The sequence below is a fragment of the Molothrus ater genome, chromosome 30, assembly GCF_012460135.2.
Source record: "Molothrus ater isolate BHLD 08-10-18 breed brown headed cowbird chromosome 30, BPBGC_Mater_1.1, whole genome shotgun sequence".
Taxonomy (NCBI): domain Eukaryota; kingdom Metazoa; phylum Chordata; class Aves; order Passeriformes; family Icteridae; genus Molothrus; species Molothrus ater.
In genome coordinates, this window is record NC_050507.2 from 1181619 (window position 1) to 1199618 (window position 18000).

At 59.5% G+C, this 18000-nt stretch overlaps 1 protein-coding gene across 1 annotated transcript; it reads right to left on the bottom strand.

The window, feature by feature from the left end:
• Positions 1 to 497: 497 nt before the first annotated feature.
• On the bottom strand, positions 498 to 15746 carry LOC118697348 (PAN2-PAN3 deadenylation complex catalytic subunit PAN2). The gene is made up of 26 exons (XM_036399945.2): positions 15651 to 15746; positions 14350 to 14636; positions 13302 to 13471; positions 12409 to 12529; positions 11732 to 11809; positions 11370 to 11637; positions 9961 to 10303; positions 8767 to 8863; positions 8180 to 8299; positions 7968 to 8087; positions 7762 to 7890; positions 7453 to 7652; positions 6997 to 7139; positions 6628 to 6734; positions 6135 to 6233; positions 5657 to 5733; positions 5024 to 5165; positions 4637 to 4774; positions 4030 to 4089; positions 3856 to 3946; positions 3604 to 3761; positions 3336 to 3479; positions 2500 to 2679; positions 1565 to 1658; positions 1285 to 1482; positions 498 to 781 (listed from the first exon to the last, which is right to left on the bottom strand). The coding sequence occupies exons 2-26, from the start codon at positions 14620 to 14622 to the stop codon at positions 747 to 749; spliced, it is 3585 nt and encodes a 1194-aa protein (XP_036255838.1). The 5' UTR covers positions 14623 to 14636; positions 15651 to 15746; the 3' UTR covers positions 498 to 746.
• Between the last annotated feature and the right edge of the window lie 2254 nt (positions 15747 to 18000).

An 18000-nucleotide genomic window follows, 5' to 3' on the forward strand; every position in this document is an offset into this window, starting at 1 on the left:
CGCGTTTGGGTCCTGGTCCGTCCTGCTGTGGTCCCGGTCCTTCCCGCCGTGCCCCCGGTCTGAGCCCCGGACCGAGCCTGAGCCGAGTCCGTCCTGCTGTGCCTCCGGTCCGGTCCCGGTCCGTTCTGCCATACCCCCGGTCCGGTCTCGGTCCGTCCCGTCGTGCCCCCGGTCTGAGCACCGACCCGAACCTTGTCCTTCCTGCCGTGCTCCCGGTGCTGGTCCCGTTCCGAGCCCGGTTCCAGTGATTCCTGCCGTGGTGTCCCCGGTGCCAGCCCCGGATTGGCTCCTCCGCACCATGTTCCCGCTCCCAGCCCCGGTCCCGGTGATTCCCGCCGTGTCCCCGGTACCAGCCCCGCTCCCTGCTCTGTGCCCGATCCGGGACCTTCCCGGTCCCGGTCCGGTTCCTCCGTGCCGTGCTCCCAACCCCAGCCCCGATCCTTTGTGCCGTGCCCCAGTCCCGGTGCCGCCCCCCGGAGCCAAGGAGGACACGGTCGCACGGGGGTCCGAGGCTGCTTTATGAGGGCGCCCGGTCCGGCGGGCGAGCGGGGCGGGGGTCGGGCAGTGCTTCCCGGTACCGGCAGGGAAAGGCAGGGGAGCCCCGGGGCGCCGGGCCCGGGGCGGGGTCGGGCGGGTCGGGGACAGCCCCGGGCCCGCTGCTGGTTCCAGTTCCACGCTCTGTGTCCGGTCTGCTCCCGGTGCCGTGTCCGGTCTGCTCCCGGCGCTGCTCCTCGCGGGGGATCCGGTCACAGGGCCAGCACCGGCGGGAACACGGCCCCGTCTGGGGGGACACCGCGGTGACAGGGGACATGGGGACATGGGGACATGGCAGGGGAGAGGGGACACCGGGAGGGGAGAGGGGACACCGGGAGGGAGGACACGACAGGGGGGACAGGGGACACGGGGATGAGAGAGGAGACACAGGGAGAGAGGGGACACTGCAGTGGCAGGGGACACTGGGGGGAGAGGGGACACCATGGGGGAAGAGGGGACACGGGGACATGGCAGGGGGAGAGGGGACATGAACGTGAGGGGACACGGGGAAGGGAGAGAGGACACTGGGGGTGAGAGGAGACACTGGGGTGACAGGGGGACAGCAGGAGGGGAGAGGGGACACTGCCGGGGGAGAGGGGACACGGGGACATGGCAGGGGAGAGGGGACACAGGGGTGACAGGGGACACCGGGGGGAGAGGGGACACAGGGGTGAGAAAGGACATTGGGGTCAGAGGGGACACGGGGAGGGGACAGGGGACATGGAGGAGGGGACAGCGGTGCCATCTTACGCTTGGGGCTGCTCTGGCTGTCGGGCTCGGGCACCTTCCAGTCCAGCTTTCGGCCCTTCTCGTAGAGCCCCTTGAGCACCTTGCGGAACTCCTCGGGCTCCGCGCCCTGCGGGCTCAGCTCCAGGTACTTGCGGTAGAGCTGCAGCGCCGTCCGCGCGTCCTCGATGCTGTCGTGGGTCTCCCCCTGGATCTTCAGGTCTGCGGGGACACCCCCGGATCAGCGGCGGGACCCTCCGGGAGGGCCCCGCCCCTTCCCGGATCCCGGAGCTGCGGTACCGACCCAGGAAGTACCAGGCGAGGAAGCGCAGGGAGATCATCCTCTTCCTCGGGATGTGGAACAGGTACACGGTGTCGATCACCTGGTCCTTGGGCACCTGGGGGAGTGGCACGGAAATAAATATTTTATTAAAAAATCATTCCGTTAGGATGTTTTTCTCCTGAGAAGATGAGAGGCCTCAGAAATTAAATGTAAGCAATAATTATCTGATGCTGTGGAATGCAACAGGTGCATCTTTGATTGGTCTCAATTTGATTAATTTAATTAATGGCCAATCACAGTCCAGCTGTCTCGGACTCTCTGAGAGTCACAAAATTTTATTATCATTCCATTATTTTCCTTTCAAGCCTTCTGATGAAATTCTTTCTTCTATTCTTTTAGTATAATTGATATATTTTAATATAATATATGATATATTAATATAATTATGATGTATTTTAATATATATCAGAAAATAATAAATCAGCCTTCTGAAATATGGAGTCAAGATTCTCGTCTCTTCTTTCTCGTCTCTTCTATTCTTTTAGTATAGTTTTAATATAATATATAGTCTATATATATTATATATATTATATATAAATAATATATAAATATATATAAGATATAAATAATATGTATTATTTATAATAATTTTCTACAATATATAATAACATAATATAATGTATAAATATATATTAAATAAATATAATATCTATTTAATAGATTATATTAATTATATATTATATATTATATATATTAAATATATAGATTTATTCTATATGTTTAATATAATATATATCATAAAATAATAAATCTGCCTTTCTGAAACAAGATTCCCATCACTTCCCCTGTTGGGGTTGCCTGCAAATTCCCCAGGGGAGGGGACAGGGTCCTGCTGCAGGGTTAGAGACCCCTCCCAGCCGCCCACCGTGGCCAGGGAGGGGGGGTCAGGTTGTCACCATCAGGTTGATGACACGGAAATCCTTCTGCAGCCCGTGGCCCACGAACTTGACTCCCACATCGATGAGGAAACGCAGCTTCAGGTAGGTGGATTTGAGGGTGGTCAGGTGCTTGGAGGAGATCTTGGCATCCAAATCTCCTGGCTTGATCCCGGAGTATTGGGTCAGGTAATCCACCACCTGTGGAGATCAGGGCACCTGGAAGGGGCTGCAGGGACCAGGGGCTCTGCCCCCTCCTCAATTCCCCTCTCAGCACCCTGGGGAGGGGGCTGGTGGTGTAGGACAACAGCCCCAGGTGGCCATGGAGGACATGGGAGTGCAGGTGAGGTCACCAGAGGGCATAGGGGAACACCCAGGTGTCCATGGAGAGCACCCAGGAGTCCATGGAGAGCACCCAGGTGTCCATGGAGAGCACCCAGGTGGGTGGGTGTCTGAGTGAGGTCACCATGGAGGACACAGGAGTGCAGGTAAGGTCACCAAGAGGGACTAAGGAGTGCCTGGAGAGCAGCCAGGTGTCCATAAGGGTGCACCCAGCTGTCCATGGGGAGCACACAGGTGTCCAGATGTGGTCACCATAGAGGACAGAGGAGTTCATGGGGAGCACCAAAGTGTCCAGGTGAGGTCACCATGGAGAACCCAGAGTTGTCCAAGTGAGGTCACCACAGAGAACACACAGGAGCCCAGATGAAGACACCATGGAGAACCCAGAGTTGTCCAAGTGAGGTCACCATGGAGAGCACACACATACCCAGATGAGGTCACTGTCACCTGCAGAGCAGGCCCATGTCCCTCCTGGTGGCCTGGAGAGCAGCGTGAGGCCACCTGGACCCCCATACCTGTTCCTGGGTGGAGATGTAGTCGTCAATGAAGGGCACACCCTCGTTGGGACCCTGCCCACGCACGCAGGTGATCCGGGCCACCGACATCTGGCTGGGCTTGATGGTGGACTTGGTGCCATCACTGCGCAGCTCGGCCTCCTCCTGCCACCAAGGACGGGACACGTGGTGACCAACAGCCCCAGAGGGTGACAGGGGACACGGGGAGGGGAGAGGGGCCATCCCTGCTCCCTGTCCCTTCGTCCCTTTATCCCCAGAGCTCCCCCACCTCGTTGAGCGTGACGAACTCGGCGTCCAACCCCACCAGGTCTCCAGCTTGGGGCATCTCGTTGAGCATCAGGGGGATGAAGGTGGCGTGGCACTTGCGCTGCTTGCGGGCCAGGGACGCCTCAGCCAGGAGCACGCTGGCCTCGATGGGGTTCTTGACTGTGCAGGGAAAGGGGAAGGAGCTCAGTGGTGCCACCGCGGCGGCGCCACCGCCACCACTTCCACGTCCCTCCCGGGGAGGGGGGGCACTCACTGACGAGGTTGTACTTGGAGTTGAGGTTCCTCCTGGCATAGTAGAGGATGGCTGGAACCTTCCAGCTCATGTCAAACTGCACAGCTTCGCACTGTGGCGGGGGAGAGGGGACGCTCAGGGACAGCCCTGGTGGCTCCACGCTCCACGAGCAGCGGAGTCACCTCGGGCGCTCACCTTGTCCACAGGCTCGATGAGGAAGTCGTTGAAGAGGTACCACTGCTGGTGAGTGACTCCCTGAAGGGGGGGAAAAAGCACAAGCAGTGACTCCTCTGCCTGCTTACCAGGGAAAGGAGGGTGTGACTGTGCCATGTGGGAACCCCCGCCCTTCCTGGGACACCGTGGGGAAATCCCTGCTGCCCTGGGTGGTGACAAAGGACGAGAAAGGATTGGGCTGGACGGGCTCTGGGCTCTGCCCAGCTCCTGAGCAAAACTCCAGGGAGATGCAAGAGATAAGAGACAGGGATGGAGACTTGACACACTCTGGGAACTCCTGTCTTGGGCATCTCCAGCAGAAACCAGGACTGCCCAGACCAGCCCTTTCCTCGGGAAGGGAGATGACGTCCCTGCCCTTACCTGGAAGTACAAGGACAAGCTGGCACCGTGCCCGTGGCCAGGAGGAACCAGCTTGAATGGGTGTGGGAAGAAGATTTCTTCAACCCTTCCCTCCCCCTGAGGGGCCCCAGCAGCTCTTGGCACGTTCAGCCCAAGCCCTCCACACTTGGCTGGGAGATCTCAGAATGAGATGGCAGATCTGCCTGGTGGGGGCCCAGCAGGGTCTCACCTCCTTGCGTTGGTGGTAGGTCTCTCCCACCTTGATGTGCCCCACCAGGCTGCCCCCAGTGCGGGAATCCAGGATGTGGACAACGGTGGCCATGAGGTCGTAGACGTACACGGACTCGGGGTCGTCTGTTGGGCTCAGCTGAGAGAGGAATTAGGAATGCCTGAGCCCCCCCCCCCCCCCCCCCCCCCCCAAACCACCATTTTTGGACATTTCCGTGCTCCCCTGAGCTATCTCCTCATCATGTCTCAGCAGAAAGTGGTTCTGAGGCAGCTCTGCTCCCACAGCCCCACGTGCCTCTGTCACTTCACCCACAGAATTCATTCCCGATTCTGTGACTTCACCTGTGGTGGTTCTGTCACCTCACCCACGCTGATTTTGTCACTTTACCTCATCGGTCTCGCTCCAGTTGCTCACATCGAGCTCTTTGCTCTTGGTCAACCTCATCTTGATGGCGTGAGGGATCCAAATGTTCTTCAGTTCCTCCACGGAAGGATACGAATGCCCCGTGTCGGGGTTCCCCAGATCCTTCCTGCACGGGGAATCATGGAAAGCTGAGCTGGAGGGAGGAGATGTCACCCAGGCCAGATGATTTTCTGTGATTTTCTGTGATTTTCCTGAAATTTCTGTGGCAAGCTGGAGCTGGCTGGAGCAGGACTCTGGGAGAGGTGCTCAGCCAATGTGGTTTTGGGGCTTTTGTCAGTTACACAAGGGGCACAAGGTGGGTGACAAAGGGGATGTGGTGCAGGTTATCAAATTAACATTATTTACATGAGAAATATCCCAGAGAAACACCCAGGAGGTGTCACTGCTCAGAGGTGCCACCCCAGGAACAGAATCCTAGAATCCTTGAGGTTGGAAAAGCTTTCCAAGGCCATCAAGTCCAACCTCTGGCCAATCCCCAGTTTGTCACCCAGACCAGAGTGCCACAACCACTCATTCCTTGGCCACCTCCAGGGATGGTGACTCCCTGGCATGTTCAAGCTCTTTCCACGAAGAAATTCCTCCTGAATTGTCACCTACCAGTCTCCAAGAGAGATCTCCTTTCCCTTGGTGATGTCAAAGCCTCCTCTCTTCATCATGGCTTTCTGAAAGGAATACTGGCAACGAAACACAGGCAAGCATCAGCACACGGTGACAGGCCAGCCCTGGGGACACTTGGGTGACAGCCAGGCCAGGAGCAGGGAAAATATTAAATATTAAAGTTGGTGACAGGGAAAAAAAAAAACAAAGGAAAACCCAACGTCCCAAGGTGCTCCCGGGGGGGCTGGGGGAAGGACAAAGTCACTCCTGCAGTCCCTTCAGCTCTGCCACGCCAGGAGATCTCATCTTTTCCGATTCCAAAGGTACAAACCATGCCCCAGGCATGACCCAAACTGCACCAGGTCCTCAGGTGGAGGGAGAGAGGCCAGAGCCAGCGAGAGCAGAGTGAAAACCTCGGCGGGGCCGGGCACCTCAACCCCAGCGTGCCGGGACAACGGGCCCCGAGTGTCTCCCCCACCTCAGCCTGTGTCTTCCAGAAATCTGCCTCCTTGGAGCTGTTCACCTCACAGTTAATGACCAGCACGTCTGGCAGGCAGCGGATGTTCCTGGTCTGCACCTGCAGGGAAGAGGGAGAGGTGGGAATGAGAGCACAGAGAAGGGTTTGGGACATCCGAGTGGGATTTGGGACATCCGAGTGGGATTTGGGACATCCGAGCGGGATTTGGGACATCTGCCACTGCCTGGGCTTCCTCCCCTGCCTGCCTGCAGTCCTGGGGGCACTTCCAGGATTGCAGAGCTGCTCCAGCAGCTCTTCTCTTGGGGGGGGGGGAGGTTGTTTCTCCCTGCTGAATTCCTTGCCCCTGTGAGAGGAATTCACAGAGCCCAGGAAATACCAGGAACCGAATCTCTGGCATCCACTCAGGAGGTTCCCCAGTGACTCAGGGAGAAACTGCCCCACTCATGCCCGTGTCCCACAGCCCCTCGTGCCTGTGCCCCCTTGCCAGCCTCACCGTGGGCTGGTACTTCTCACAGTTCTCACACCAGGCTTGTGTGTTCTGCTCCAAGCAGATGCTGCGCTTTAAAATTTGGGCGAACTCGTAATCCTTGGCTGGTTTTTCTGGAGGGAGAAAGGAGAATAACGTCACCTCCCCGAGCACACAAACCTTGACCAACTGAGCTCAGCCAAACCTCTGGGGTTTTCCTCGTAACCACCAACCAGAAGGTCAAGCCCCAAAAGTGTCTTTTGAAAGCCAAAAGCTCGGCTGGTTGGAAACCCACCCCTGGAGCTGAGGCAGCTCCTGGTTGTGGGTGTGCTCCAGCTGGAAAAAATCATGGATGCCAAACCCCACCCAGCTGAGGGGGCTGGGCCCTGCTGTTACCGGTGCTGTCGGGGTAGGAGAGGGTGAAGAGCAGCGTGGAGGACACACGGACAGTCTCCTTCCCACAGCGGCACATGCTGCAGTTCTCCATCTCACAACTGAACAGCTGCCCGATCACAGAGTCCCCCGAGGAGCCAAAGCTGCTGGAAAAACAGCACTGGGATCAGCAGAGATCCCTAAGTTGGGGAGCCACAGCTCCCAAAATCCTTCAGATTTTGGGGATTCAGCCATCTGAGCTGTCCCAACCTTCCAAGCCCCTCCGTAAAGCCTCAAAACAGGTTGTAGGGGGCAGAGGCTCAGCACAATGTTCAAATATGTGAAGAGCTGTAATTCCCACGGATCCCTCAAGGCATGAGTGGCAAGAGAACGTTCCAAGGGATGGGTGGGGTCTCTGGTGAGCAGTCCCCCTCCCCAGCTTGGCTCGTTCCCTGTCCCATCCCCATGGCAGGGCCTCACCTGCTGCCAGCCCCCCTGTAGGCCTGGGGTCCCTCCTGCTCTTGGGTTTCCTGGTGCAGCTGAGTCAGGATGAAGCGGTTCCAGCTCTGAATCAGCCTCCCCAGGTTCACCTTCCCCGTGGCTTCATCTGAATCTGCCAGGATCAAGCCCAGAGCCGACGCCTCCGGGATGGTGCGGAAAGCCCGCAGAAAATTGCTGCCCTGGGCATGGGGCAAGAACAATGAGAACAATGTCCCCAAGGTCAAGTGACAGGAGTTTCCATCTGCCTGCCCAGCACCACACCCTTGGGCAGCCCAGCCCAGCACAGACCTGGCAGGGATCTCCTCTGGACAAATCCAGCATGTGGAAGAGCAAGCCCAGCTCACAGCCCAAGCAGAATTCCTTCTGGCACAGGTGGTTCTGGACCAGGCAGCGAACTGGCTCCAGGAAATACAGGACCTGGGAGAGAACCAGCACTTAGGGGGGCTCTGGGGGGTCACACACAGGGGTTTGGGTGGGACTGGGGCAGCTCCCACCTGGATCATGCAGTTGCAGTAAGCGTTGGGAATGTGGGGCTCCAGCCCTGCGAACAGCGTCTTGTTGTAATGCTTGAAATCAAAATCCTCCAGCCCCAGCTTGGAGTATTTGATGGTGACCTGAGCAGAGATGTGACAGGTGAAAAAAACACCTCCCCATGCATTCTTTTCCCCATTGTGCCCCAGAGCAGCCCCCCAAGGCCAGCACCCACCTTCCTGTACTTCTTGGCCACCCTGTAGAGATGTGGCTCCTCCTCACGCCCGATCGGGGACTCGGGGACTTGGCTGAAGTTGTCAAACTCGTTGTCCATCTCCTTTAACCTGTAAGGAATCTTGGAGCGGGGAGAGAGGAGAAGGGGTGAGCAGCTGAACCCTGAGGTGGGGAGAAACCCCACAAGCAGCTCCTGGGCTTTCCTGCTTCCCTGAATGAGCAAAGGGATCCACCAGAGCACAGTGGGGCCCTCCCTGGACCTGCACCTTCCTGCTGGCAGGGATTTGTCACTGTGGGAAAGCACAGGGCAGTGTTTCCCCAAGGCTGAGGGACGTGCCATGAACCTCCCAACAGCTCAGACCTTCCCTGCTGCCCTCAGAGCCACGGAGGGATGGAGCTGGGAATTCCAACTCCATCCCTCTCCCTGCTCAGGAGAAGCTGCCACATCCAAACTCCACCTGCACCACCCCGAGGGAATGGGATGGGATTCCTGAAACCTGGGGGATCCCTCAGCACGCACAGAGCTCCATCCTCTCCCAGGCTGCAGAGTTCTACCCTCCCAAAAATGCCCCTCCTGGCAGTGGGTACCTGGTTACGGAGCTTGGTCCTGGGGTTTGGGGCGTAGCCGATGAACCCCACCTTCTTCATGGTGCGCAGGATCTCGGGATCCACCGGGGGGGCTCGCCTGGAAACACCCCCTGGCTCAGAGCAGCATCTCCCAGCCACCCAAGGGGGGCTCAGGGACCCACCCTGAGGGGGTCCTGAGCATTCCCCCCTCCCCAGGTTTTCATTTTTCATCCCAATAATAGGGAAGCAGTGCTGAGCACGAGGGTTTTAGGGGTAGGAAGAGGGAAAAGGAGATTCCACAGGGGCAGAGCAGAGGCAGGATCCCACTGGGAGTGGGAGGGAGGGAGGGAGGTTGGACCATGTCCCACCATCCTCACACCTGCACAGTCACACCTCCACCACGGGAAACTCATCTGGTGTTTCCCAGGCAAGCAGGAATGATGCCTTAGGATTCAGCTTTTATATTTTTCAGACCTTGTACTGCTTCAGTGTATAACTCTACAACTCCACAGCCTGTCAGCTGCTGTTCTCTCATTTTATTTACATGAAACAATTCCTCTCTGAAACCCAAGGACACCTGACTCAAACTCCTAGAGATGTAAACAACAGTGAATTGAGGGGGGGCAAACTTGGAGTAAATAACTCCAGTATCTCAGGCTGTAATTGGAGTAAATTAACTCCATTGCCTGAGGCTGTAATTGGAGTAAGTAACTCCATTACCTGAGGCTGTAATTGGAGGAAATGCCTCCATTACCTGAGGCTGTAATTGGAGTAAGTAACTCCATTACCTGAGGCTGTAACTGGAGGATTAAACCCTGATATGTAAATGCACCAAACTTATAAAAGTGTGAAAAACTCACATCTTGGATGTAACCTCTGTGCGACTTTAACTACCCAAGGTGCACCTATTGAAATTGGAGGAAATGCCTCCATTACCTGAGGCTGTAATTGGAGTAACTCCATTACCTGAGGCTGTAATTGGAGGATTAAACCCTGATATGTAAATGCACCAAATTTATAAAAGTGTGAAAAACTCACATCTTGGGTGTAACCTCTGTGCGACTTTACCCAAGGTGCACCCATTGAAATCCTTCAATAAAAACCTGCTTTTAATTTAATTTAATCCCTCTATCCTCTGTTTTAGGCATGAGGAAAGAGAGGGACTGTGCCAGAGTGGGAATCTGGGAATTCTTTCAGTGGGAATTTGGGAATTACCTCGGTGCTGGGGCCGAGTTGGCGGCCGGCCAGTCGGAGAGCAACGCGTCGCTGGTCAGCGGCACCGGGATCAACGACAGAGGCACCAAATCCTGGTTCCAATCCAGGTGTGGCAGCGTGTCCACCATGCAGGGCAGGGCAAAGTCGGTCTCACGGGAGTAGGCGTTGAAAGTGACCTCTGGGGAGTCAGCCCAGAGGTGGACACAGCCCTCAGAGTCACCAAAAGCCAGCGCCTGCTTGCTGGCGCTCACGTCGAAGGTCATGATGAGCGGCCCCACGGTGTTGACGTGGAAGATGTCGGCGGGGTTGGCCAGCCCGGTGGGCTCACAGAACTGGCACTGGCCTGGGGAGGAGGGAAAATGGGGAAATGTGGTGCTAGGAGTGGGTGGGAGGCAGGAGGTGATGGCACGCAGGGGGCAGGATGGTGGATGTGGGATGGCGGCGCTTGGGTGAGCGTTGTGGAGTGTCCTGGGTGGGAAGGGAACTACAAGGAGCAAAGTGCAGCTCCTGGTCCTGTGTAGGACAAGCCTAAAAGTTTCCCAGTCCCCAAATCCAAGCACCTGAGAGTGTTGTCTCTGACCTCTCAAATTATGGAACATCCTGAGCTGGATCATCAAGTCCAACTCTTGTTCTTGCATAGGACAAGCCCAAAATTTCCTCAAATGTCCAAATCCCAACACCTGAGAGTGTTGCCCCCGACCTCTCAAATTATGGAATATCCTGTGCTGAAAGGAACCCACAAGGATCATTGAGTCCAACTCCTGTTCTTGCACAGGACAAGCCCAAAAGTTCTTCAAATCCCCAAATCCCAACACCTGAGAGTGTTGCCCCTGACCTCTCAAATTATGGAAAATCCTGATCTGAAAGGAACTCACAAGATCATTGAGGACAACTCCCAGCCCAGCACAGGAAAACCCCAAAAATTCTTCAAATCTCCAAATCCCAGCACCTGAGAGTGGTGTCCAAACACTCTCAAATTATGGAAAATCCTGAGATGAAAGGAACCCACGTGGATCATTGAGTCCAATGCCTGTTCTTGCACAGGACAACGCCAAAAATTCCTCAAATCTCCAAATTCCAACACCTTAGAGCGTTGTCCCTGACCTCTCATAACCCATAAACCTCATTAACCCCATAAACCCCATAACCCCAGGTTTTGGGTTAGGCTTTTCTAGATTATAGGGAGCATTCCTGACACTCCTGGATGCTCCAAACCAGGGAAGGCAGCTCAGGCTTTCCCCTGGGTAAATAAAAAACCCCAAAACGACCCCACAGCAGTGACAGGGGAAGCAGTGAGAGGTTTTGTGCTCGGACAATTTTCAAGGACAGATAAAGGGGGGAGAGAAAGATTTTAGAAATGGAATTTTAAAGAATTTTTGATAGAAATGTCACGCCCAGCATGACCTCACCTGTCTGGGAGATGATGGCCAGGCGGGAGGTGTAGGTGGGGATGAAGCGCAGGAAGAAGGGGTCGATGTGGACCTGCAGGGGGGTGGTGGCCCTCATCATCCTGAGGTCATAGACCTTGAGGAAACGGTCACAGGCCAGGCCGTTCATGCGGCTGGAGAAGCCACAGGTCACCAGCAGGTTCCCGTGCACGTCAAAGTCCGACAGGCTCCCGGAGTGGGCGTCAAACTCGTGCTCCACCACGAAGGTGCGCAGGTCACGCAGGGACACCTGAGAGGGGAGGGCCTGGCTGTGGTCACCCAGGCTCTGGAGGTCTGGGAAGAGCTGAAATTTTGGGATTTTTCCCTCCCTGAACAGGGGTTACCTTGCCTGACGTGTGGCCGCAGAAGAAGAAGCGGTTGGATTGCCTCATGATGGTGATGCCGGGCACCTCCACAGTGTACTGGGAGAGAGGTGGGGAGGGCAGAGATCAGCAAAGGGCAGGGAAGGGCAGGGATGGACAGGGATGAGCAGGGATGGAGCAGGGATGAGCAGGGATGGGCAGGGATGAGCAGGGATGGGCAGGGATGAGCAGGGATGGAGCAGGGATGAGCAGGGATGAGCAGGGAAAAGCAGGGATGGGCAGGGATGGGCAGGGAAAAGCAGGGATGGACAGGGATGGGAGCAGACATGGGCAGAGAAAAGCAGGGATGGACAGGGATGGAGCAGGGATGGGAGCAGGGATGGGAGCAGGGATGGGAGCAGGGATGGGCAGAGAAAAGCAGGGATGAGAGCAGGGATGAGAGCAGGGATGAGAGCAGGGATGAGAGCAGGGATGAGAGCAGGGATGAGAGCAGGGATGAGAGCAGGGATGGGCAGAGAAGAGCAGGGATGAGAGCAGGGATGAGAGCAGGGATGAGAGCAGGGATGAGAGCAGGGATGAGAGCAGGGATGGGCAGAGAAAAGCAGGGATGAGAGCAGGGATGCCCAGGGAAGAGCAGAGATGAGCAGGGAGGAATCCCAGAGCAAAACTCCAGGGAGCAGCCCCCAGCCCAGCCACACCTTCTGTGTCTCCTGGACAGTGTTGAGGTCCATCTCCAGCACGTGGTTCTGCAGCCCAGCCACCAGCAGGGTGTTGTTGTCCGTCAGCAGGAGGCTGTGCATGTCCTCGGATTCATCCATGCTGGGGGACAGGCAGGACACCCTGAGACCCCTGAGACACCTGAGATCCCTGAGACCCCTGAGATCCCTGAGACCCCTGAGGCTCCTGAGAGCTCAGAGACCCCTGACACACCTGAGACTCCTGAGGCTCCTGAGATCCCTGAGATCCCTGAGGCTCCTGAGACCCCTGAGGCTCCTGACACCTCAGAGACTCCTGAGACCCCTAACACTCCAGAGATCCCTGACACACCTGAGACTCCAAAGACCCCTGACACCCCTGAGACCCTCAACATCCCTGAGACACCTGAGACTCCAGAAACCCCAGACACACCTGACACCCTAGAGACTCCTGAGATCCCTGACACATCTGAGACCTCTGACACCCCTAAGACTCCTGATGCACCTGAGACCCCTGCAAACCCAGAAACCCCTGACACACCTGAGATGCCTGAGACCCCTGAGACCTCTGAGACCCTGACACACCTGAGGTTCCTGAGACCCCTCTGGCAACCATGGGGTACGTGAGGAGGTGGGGGAGCTCTGGGGAGGTTCTTGAGAGGTTTGGGAGGCTCTGGAGAGGTTTTGGGAAGATCTGGAGAGGTTTTGGAAGCTCTGGAGAGCTTTTGGGAAGCTGTGGAGACCCCTGACTCCCCAGAGTTCTTTGAGACCCCTGAGAGCCCTGAATCCCCAGAGACCCCTGACACACCTGAGACCCCTGACACTCCCCACACCGCTGACACACCTGAGACCCCTGAGACCCCTGTCCAGCCCTTGGAGGGGCCAGGAGCACTCACAGGTAGTCGAAAATGATGAGGCCTCCCCGGGACAGGTACTTGAGGTTGGATTTGGTGAGGAAGAGGACGCCGTTCTCCAGGCTCTGGATCTGGCGGATGTCGTCGCTGCTGTTCACCTGGAAGGAGGAGTAGCGCTCCAGAGTGGGCCCGAAGAAGGAGGTGGCGTGGCCCTGAAAGGAGAGGGGACAGGGATGTCACAACCCCATGTCCCAGTGCGTGTGACACAGCCGAGTGTTGCTTCATCCTCTGCCAGATCCTGGATTTTCCAGGTTACGGGGGCATTCCTGACACTCCAGGGAAGGCAGCTCAGGCTTTTCCCTGGATAAACAAAAAATCCCTGCATGTCCCCTCTGCCCTGAAAGCAGAGGGGACAGAGATGTCACAACTCCATGTCCTGGTGGGTGTGACACAGCTGAGCCTGACTTCATCCTCTGCCAGATCCAGGTTATGGGGGTTTTCCCCTCTAGAGCTTCCAAAACCTCTCCAGAGCTTCCCACAACCTCTCCAGAACCTCCCTAAACCTCTCCAGAGCTTCCAAAACCTTCACAATACCTTCCAGAACCTCCCAAAACTTCTCCAGAGCTCCCCAAAACCTTCTCAGAACTTCTCCATAGCTTCCCAAACCTCTCCAGAACCTCCCAAAACCTCTCCAGAGCTCCCCAAACCTTCTGAGAACCTCTCCACAGCTTCCCAAAAGCTCTCCAGAGCTTCCAAAACCTCTCCAGAGCCTTCCCAAACCTTTCCAGATCTTCTCAAACCTTCCCAAAACCTCTCCAGAGCTTCCAAAACCTCTCCAGAGCTTCCAAAACCTTCCCAGATCTTCCCAAAACCTTCCCAGATCTTCCCAAAACCTCTCCAGAGCCTTCCCAAACCTTTCCAGATCTTCTCAAACCTTCCCAAAACCTCTCCAGAGCTTCCAAAACCTCTCCAGAGCTTCCAAAACCTTCCCAGATCTTCCCAAAACCTTCCCAGATCTTCCCAAAACCTCTCCAGAGCCTTCCCAACCCTCTCCAGAGCCTCCCCAGAGCTCCCCCAGCTCCCCACGTACCCCGTGGTTGCCGACCCAGAGCATCTCCTCGTGCAGGTCGAAGTGCGCCACGGCCACGGGCACGCCGACCTCGGAGACGGCCGTGTGCAGCTCGCTGTAGATGCCCTCCATCAGGGGCACGGGGTCGGGCACCGGGAGCCCCTCCAGGGCCACCCCCTCGGGGTCCAGCTCCACCAGGTTGGGGTTCAGGTGCGGGTCCAGCACCGGCTCCAGCGCGGGGTGCAGGGGAGGAGCGAACTCGGCCAGGGAGGGGTTGAGGCCCTCGAAGTTCATGGTGGGTCCTGGACCTGGAGAGGGGGGACAGAGGGACAGGGGAGTGGGTCAGGGACAGCTGGGGGGGCTGGAACCGGGGATGGGATGGGATGGGAACTGGGATTACCAGGGAATGGGATGGGGGCAGGAATGGGGGTGAGGGGTTGAGGCCCTCGAAGTTCATGGTGGGTCCTGGAGCTGGAGAGGGGGGAGAGGGACAAGGGGTGGGTCAGGGAGAGCCAGGGGGAGCTGGAACCAGGGATGGGATGGGGGAACCGGGGATGGGACGGGGGAACCGGGCATGGGAACTGGGATCACCAGGAGGGAGGGGCAGGAACGGGGATTGAGGGGCGGGAACGGGGATTGAGGGGCGGGAACGGCAGCCGGGATCTCCGTTCCGGTGGTGAGGGGCAGTGCTCGGTAGGGCCTGGGATGTAAAGTTCCTGCCCCAGGGGGTGATCAGAGCCTGGGCATGGACGGGGGAAGGGGCTGGGGTGGTCCCTGGGCACCGGGCACCATCCTTGGGCACCGGACAGAGATCCCTGGGTACCGAGCAGGGGTCCCTAAGTACCAGGCAGGGGTCTCTGAGCACTGGGCACCGGGCAGGCGTCCCTGGGTACCGGGCACTGTCCCTGGGCACCGGGGACGGGTCCCAGGACACCGGGCACTGATCCCTGGGCACCGGGGAGCATCCGGGCTAACCGGGAAGCAGCCCAAGATGCCAGGCAGCCTCCCGCGGATACCGGGCAGTGCTCCCAGAGCACGGAACAACCTCCAGAGGAAGCGGGCAGTGTCCCAAGGCACCGGGCAGTGTCCTAAGGCACCGGGCAGCCAAACCGGGTCCCGCCCCGCCGCACCCCCAGGGCTCCGGGCCAGCTCCGCACCCTCCGCCTTTATCACCGCGACCCCACACCGATCTCGCCGGCGGGACCGGCGCTATCAGCGCCCGCAGTCCCAGGAGTGGTGCCGGGCGGGGCACACGGGGGGTCCCGTCCCGACCGAGCCCCGGAGCCGCCGCCAAACCCACACCCCGCCGCGCCCGCCGTTACCGAGCCGCCGCGGGCAGAGCCGCGCCGGGGCCGCGCTGCCGGGCTCGTCCCGCTGCGCCGCCGCGGCCGGGCCGGGGCCGGGGCCGCTCCCGCCGTCGCTACGGCAACCGCGCCCCTTGCCCGGTAAACCGGGGCCGCCCGCGCCGCTGACCAATGGCAGCGCAGAGCGTCGGGGTGTTGACCAATCAGCGCCCGAGGAAGGCGGGACTATGCAGCGCGGTGGGACGGGGCGGCGCACGGGACAAAAAGGCTGCGATCGGCTGGTTCGTGGCGGGGGAGCCCCGGGGAAAGTCCCGGGACCACCGGGAGCCTCTCGGAGCCCCTCGGAGCCCCAGGCGCTGCTGAGCCGTGCGGCGGCTGCGGTCTATGGGGTCCTACGCAGCGTTCCCGGTTACCTACGAGAGCCTACCGTGTGTCACGGAGCAGCCCGGGGCGTCCCACGGTGCCCGCGGGTGTCTGGCACCCCTCGGGGCCCCCAAGCGTCCCCAAGTGTGCCGCGCAGTCCTTGGCATTCCTACACAGCGTGCACGGGGGTCCCACAATGTTCCAAGGGGTCCCTCAATGTCCCCTAGGGTCCCACCGTGTCTCCAGTATCCGATGGGGTCCCCAAAGTGTCCCCAGATGCCTTTCAGTGTCCCTAAGTGTCCTTTGGTGTCCCTCAATGTCTCCCCCCGACCCCGGTGTCCCTCAGCCCCCCCGATGTCCCCAAATGTCCCCAAATGTCCCCAAGTGTCCCGGCCGTGTCCCCTCCCCGCTGCCCCCGTGCCCGGCCCATCCCCGCTGCCCGCGGCGCTCCCGGTGCCGGGGAAAGCCGGGGGCAGCCCCGGCGGGCGGGGCGGGAAGCGCCGAAGCCGCCGCCACGGAGCCGCCGAGATTGCGGCAACACTGCCCGGCCCGGCCCGGCCCGGGACAACGGGGGGACAATGAGGGGACACCGAGGAGACACCACGGGGACAATCAGGGGACACTGGGGAGATACCAGGGGACACCCTGGAATACCGAGGGGACACCAAGGGGACAATGGGGTGATAACGAGGGGACACCCGGGAACACCGGGGGGACACCAAGGGGACACAGAAGGGACAACGAGGGGACACCGGGAAGATACCGGGGACACCCGGGAACACCGGGGGGACACCAAGGGGACACCGGGGAGATACCGGGGACACCCGGGAACACCGGCTCGGACACAGCGGCACCGGAGAGCGGCCACACCGGGGCTCCGCCGCTCCCCGGTGCACCGAGGGGGCGCCCGGTGCTGCCGGTGGCTCCCATCCCGCCCGGAACTGCCCCGGGTTTTCCTGCCCGTCCCATCCCGCGAGGTCCCGTCCCGGTGCGACGGGCGCAGCGCGGAGACCCCGGCCCGGTATCGGTTCTGCTTTCGGGGGGAGGCGCCAGGGCAGGAGCACCTGCCCCGGGATTCCCCACCTGCCGCCGCCCCATAAGAGAAGCGGCGGCGGCGCACACCGAGCAGCGATGGCTCCGCTCCGCCGCCTCTGCCTGTGCCTGCTCCTCGCGCTGCTGCCGCCGCCTCCCGCCGCACCGGCACCGGCACCGGCACCGCTCCGCCGGCCGGACTGGGCCGCCTGCCGGGTGCTGTCCCGGGAGCTGTCGCGGCTGCTGGGGGCGGTCAGAGAGCCGTACCCGGTGCTGGTGAGAACCGGGGGATCGGAAAACAACGGGGGGACTCGGGAGGCACCGGGGCTCAGCCAGAGCACCGGGAGTTCTGCCGGGGCACCGGAGGGCTCGGCCAGAGAGAGCGGGAGCTCCGCTGGGGACACCGGGAGTTCGGAAAGCGCCGGGAGCACGGCCGGGGAGAGCCAGGATTCGGCCGGTGCACCGGGGGGCTCGGGAAGCACCGGGGGCATCGAGAAGGACCGAGGGGCTCGGGAAGCACCGGGGGGCTCAGCCAGAGCGCCGAGGAGCTCGGGAAGCATCGGGGGACTCCACCGGGGGCACCGGAGGACTCGGGAAACACCGGGGGCTCGGGAGGCACCGGGGGCCCGACCGGGGAGTGCCGGGACTCGGCCGGTGCACCGGGGGACTCGGGAAGGACCGGGGGGCTCGGCCGCGACGGGCGGGAGGCTCGGAAAGCACCGGGAGCTCGGGAAGCACCGGGGAGCTCGGCCAGGGGCAGCGGGAGCTCGGCCTGGGGCACCGGGAGGCTCGGGAAGCACCGGGAGGTGCGGGCTCATCGCGGCGGGGGTGACACCGGGGCGGGGGGGGTTCGGTGTCCCGGTCGTACCGGAGACGTGAGCACCGGCCCCGATCGCTGCTCCAGGAGGGGCTGCAGCTGCTGGAGGAGGAACCCCAAAATTGGCCCCCCCGGATCCGCTGCAGCGACGCCTGC

Coding starts and splice junctions, on each gene's coding strand:
- LOC118697348 (XM_036399945.2), bottom strand. CDS start 14,622: ATGAACTTCGAGGGCCTCAACCCCTCCCTGGCCGAGTTCGCTCCTCCC. Junction 4,090..4,636: donor CCTACCACCAACGCAAGGAG/GTGAGACCCTGC, acceptor CCCCCCCTTCAG/GGAGTCACTCACCAGCAGTG. Junction 3,947..4,029: donor TCATCGAGCCTGTGGACAAG/GTGAGCGCCCGA, acceptor CCCCCGCCACAG/TGCGAAGCTGTGCAGTTTGA.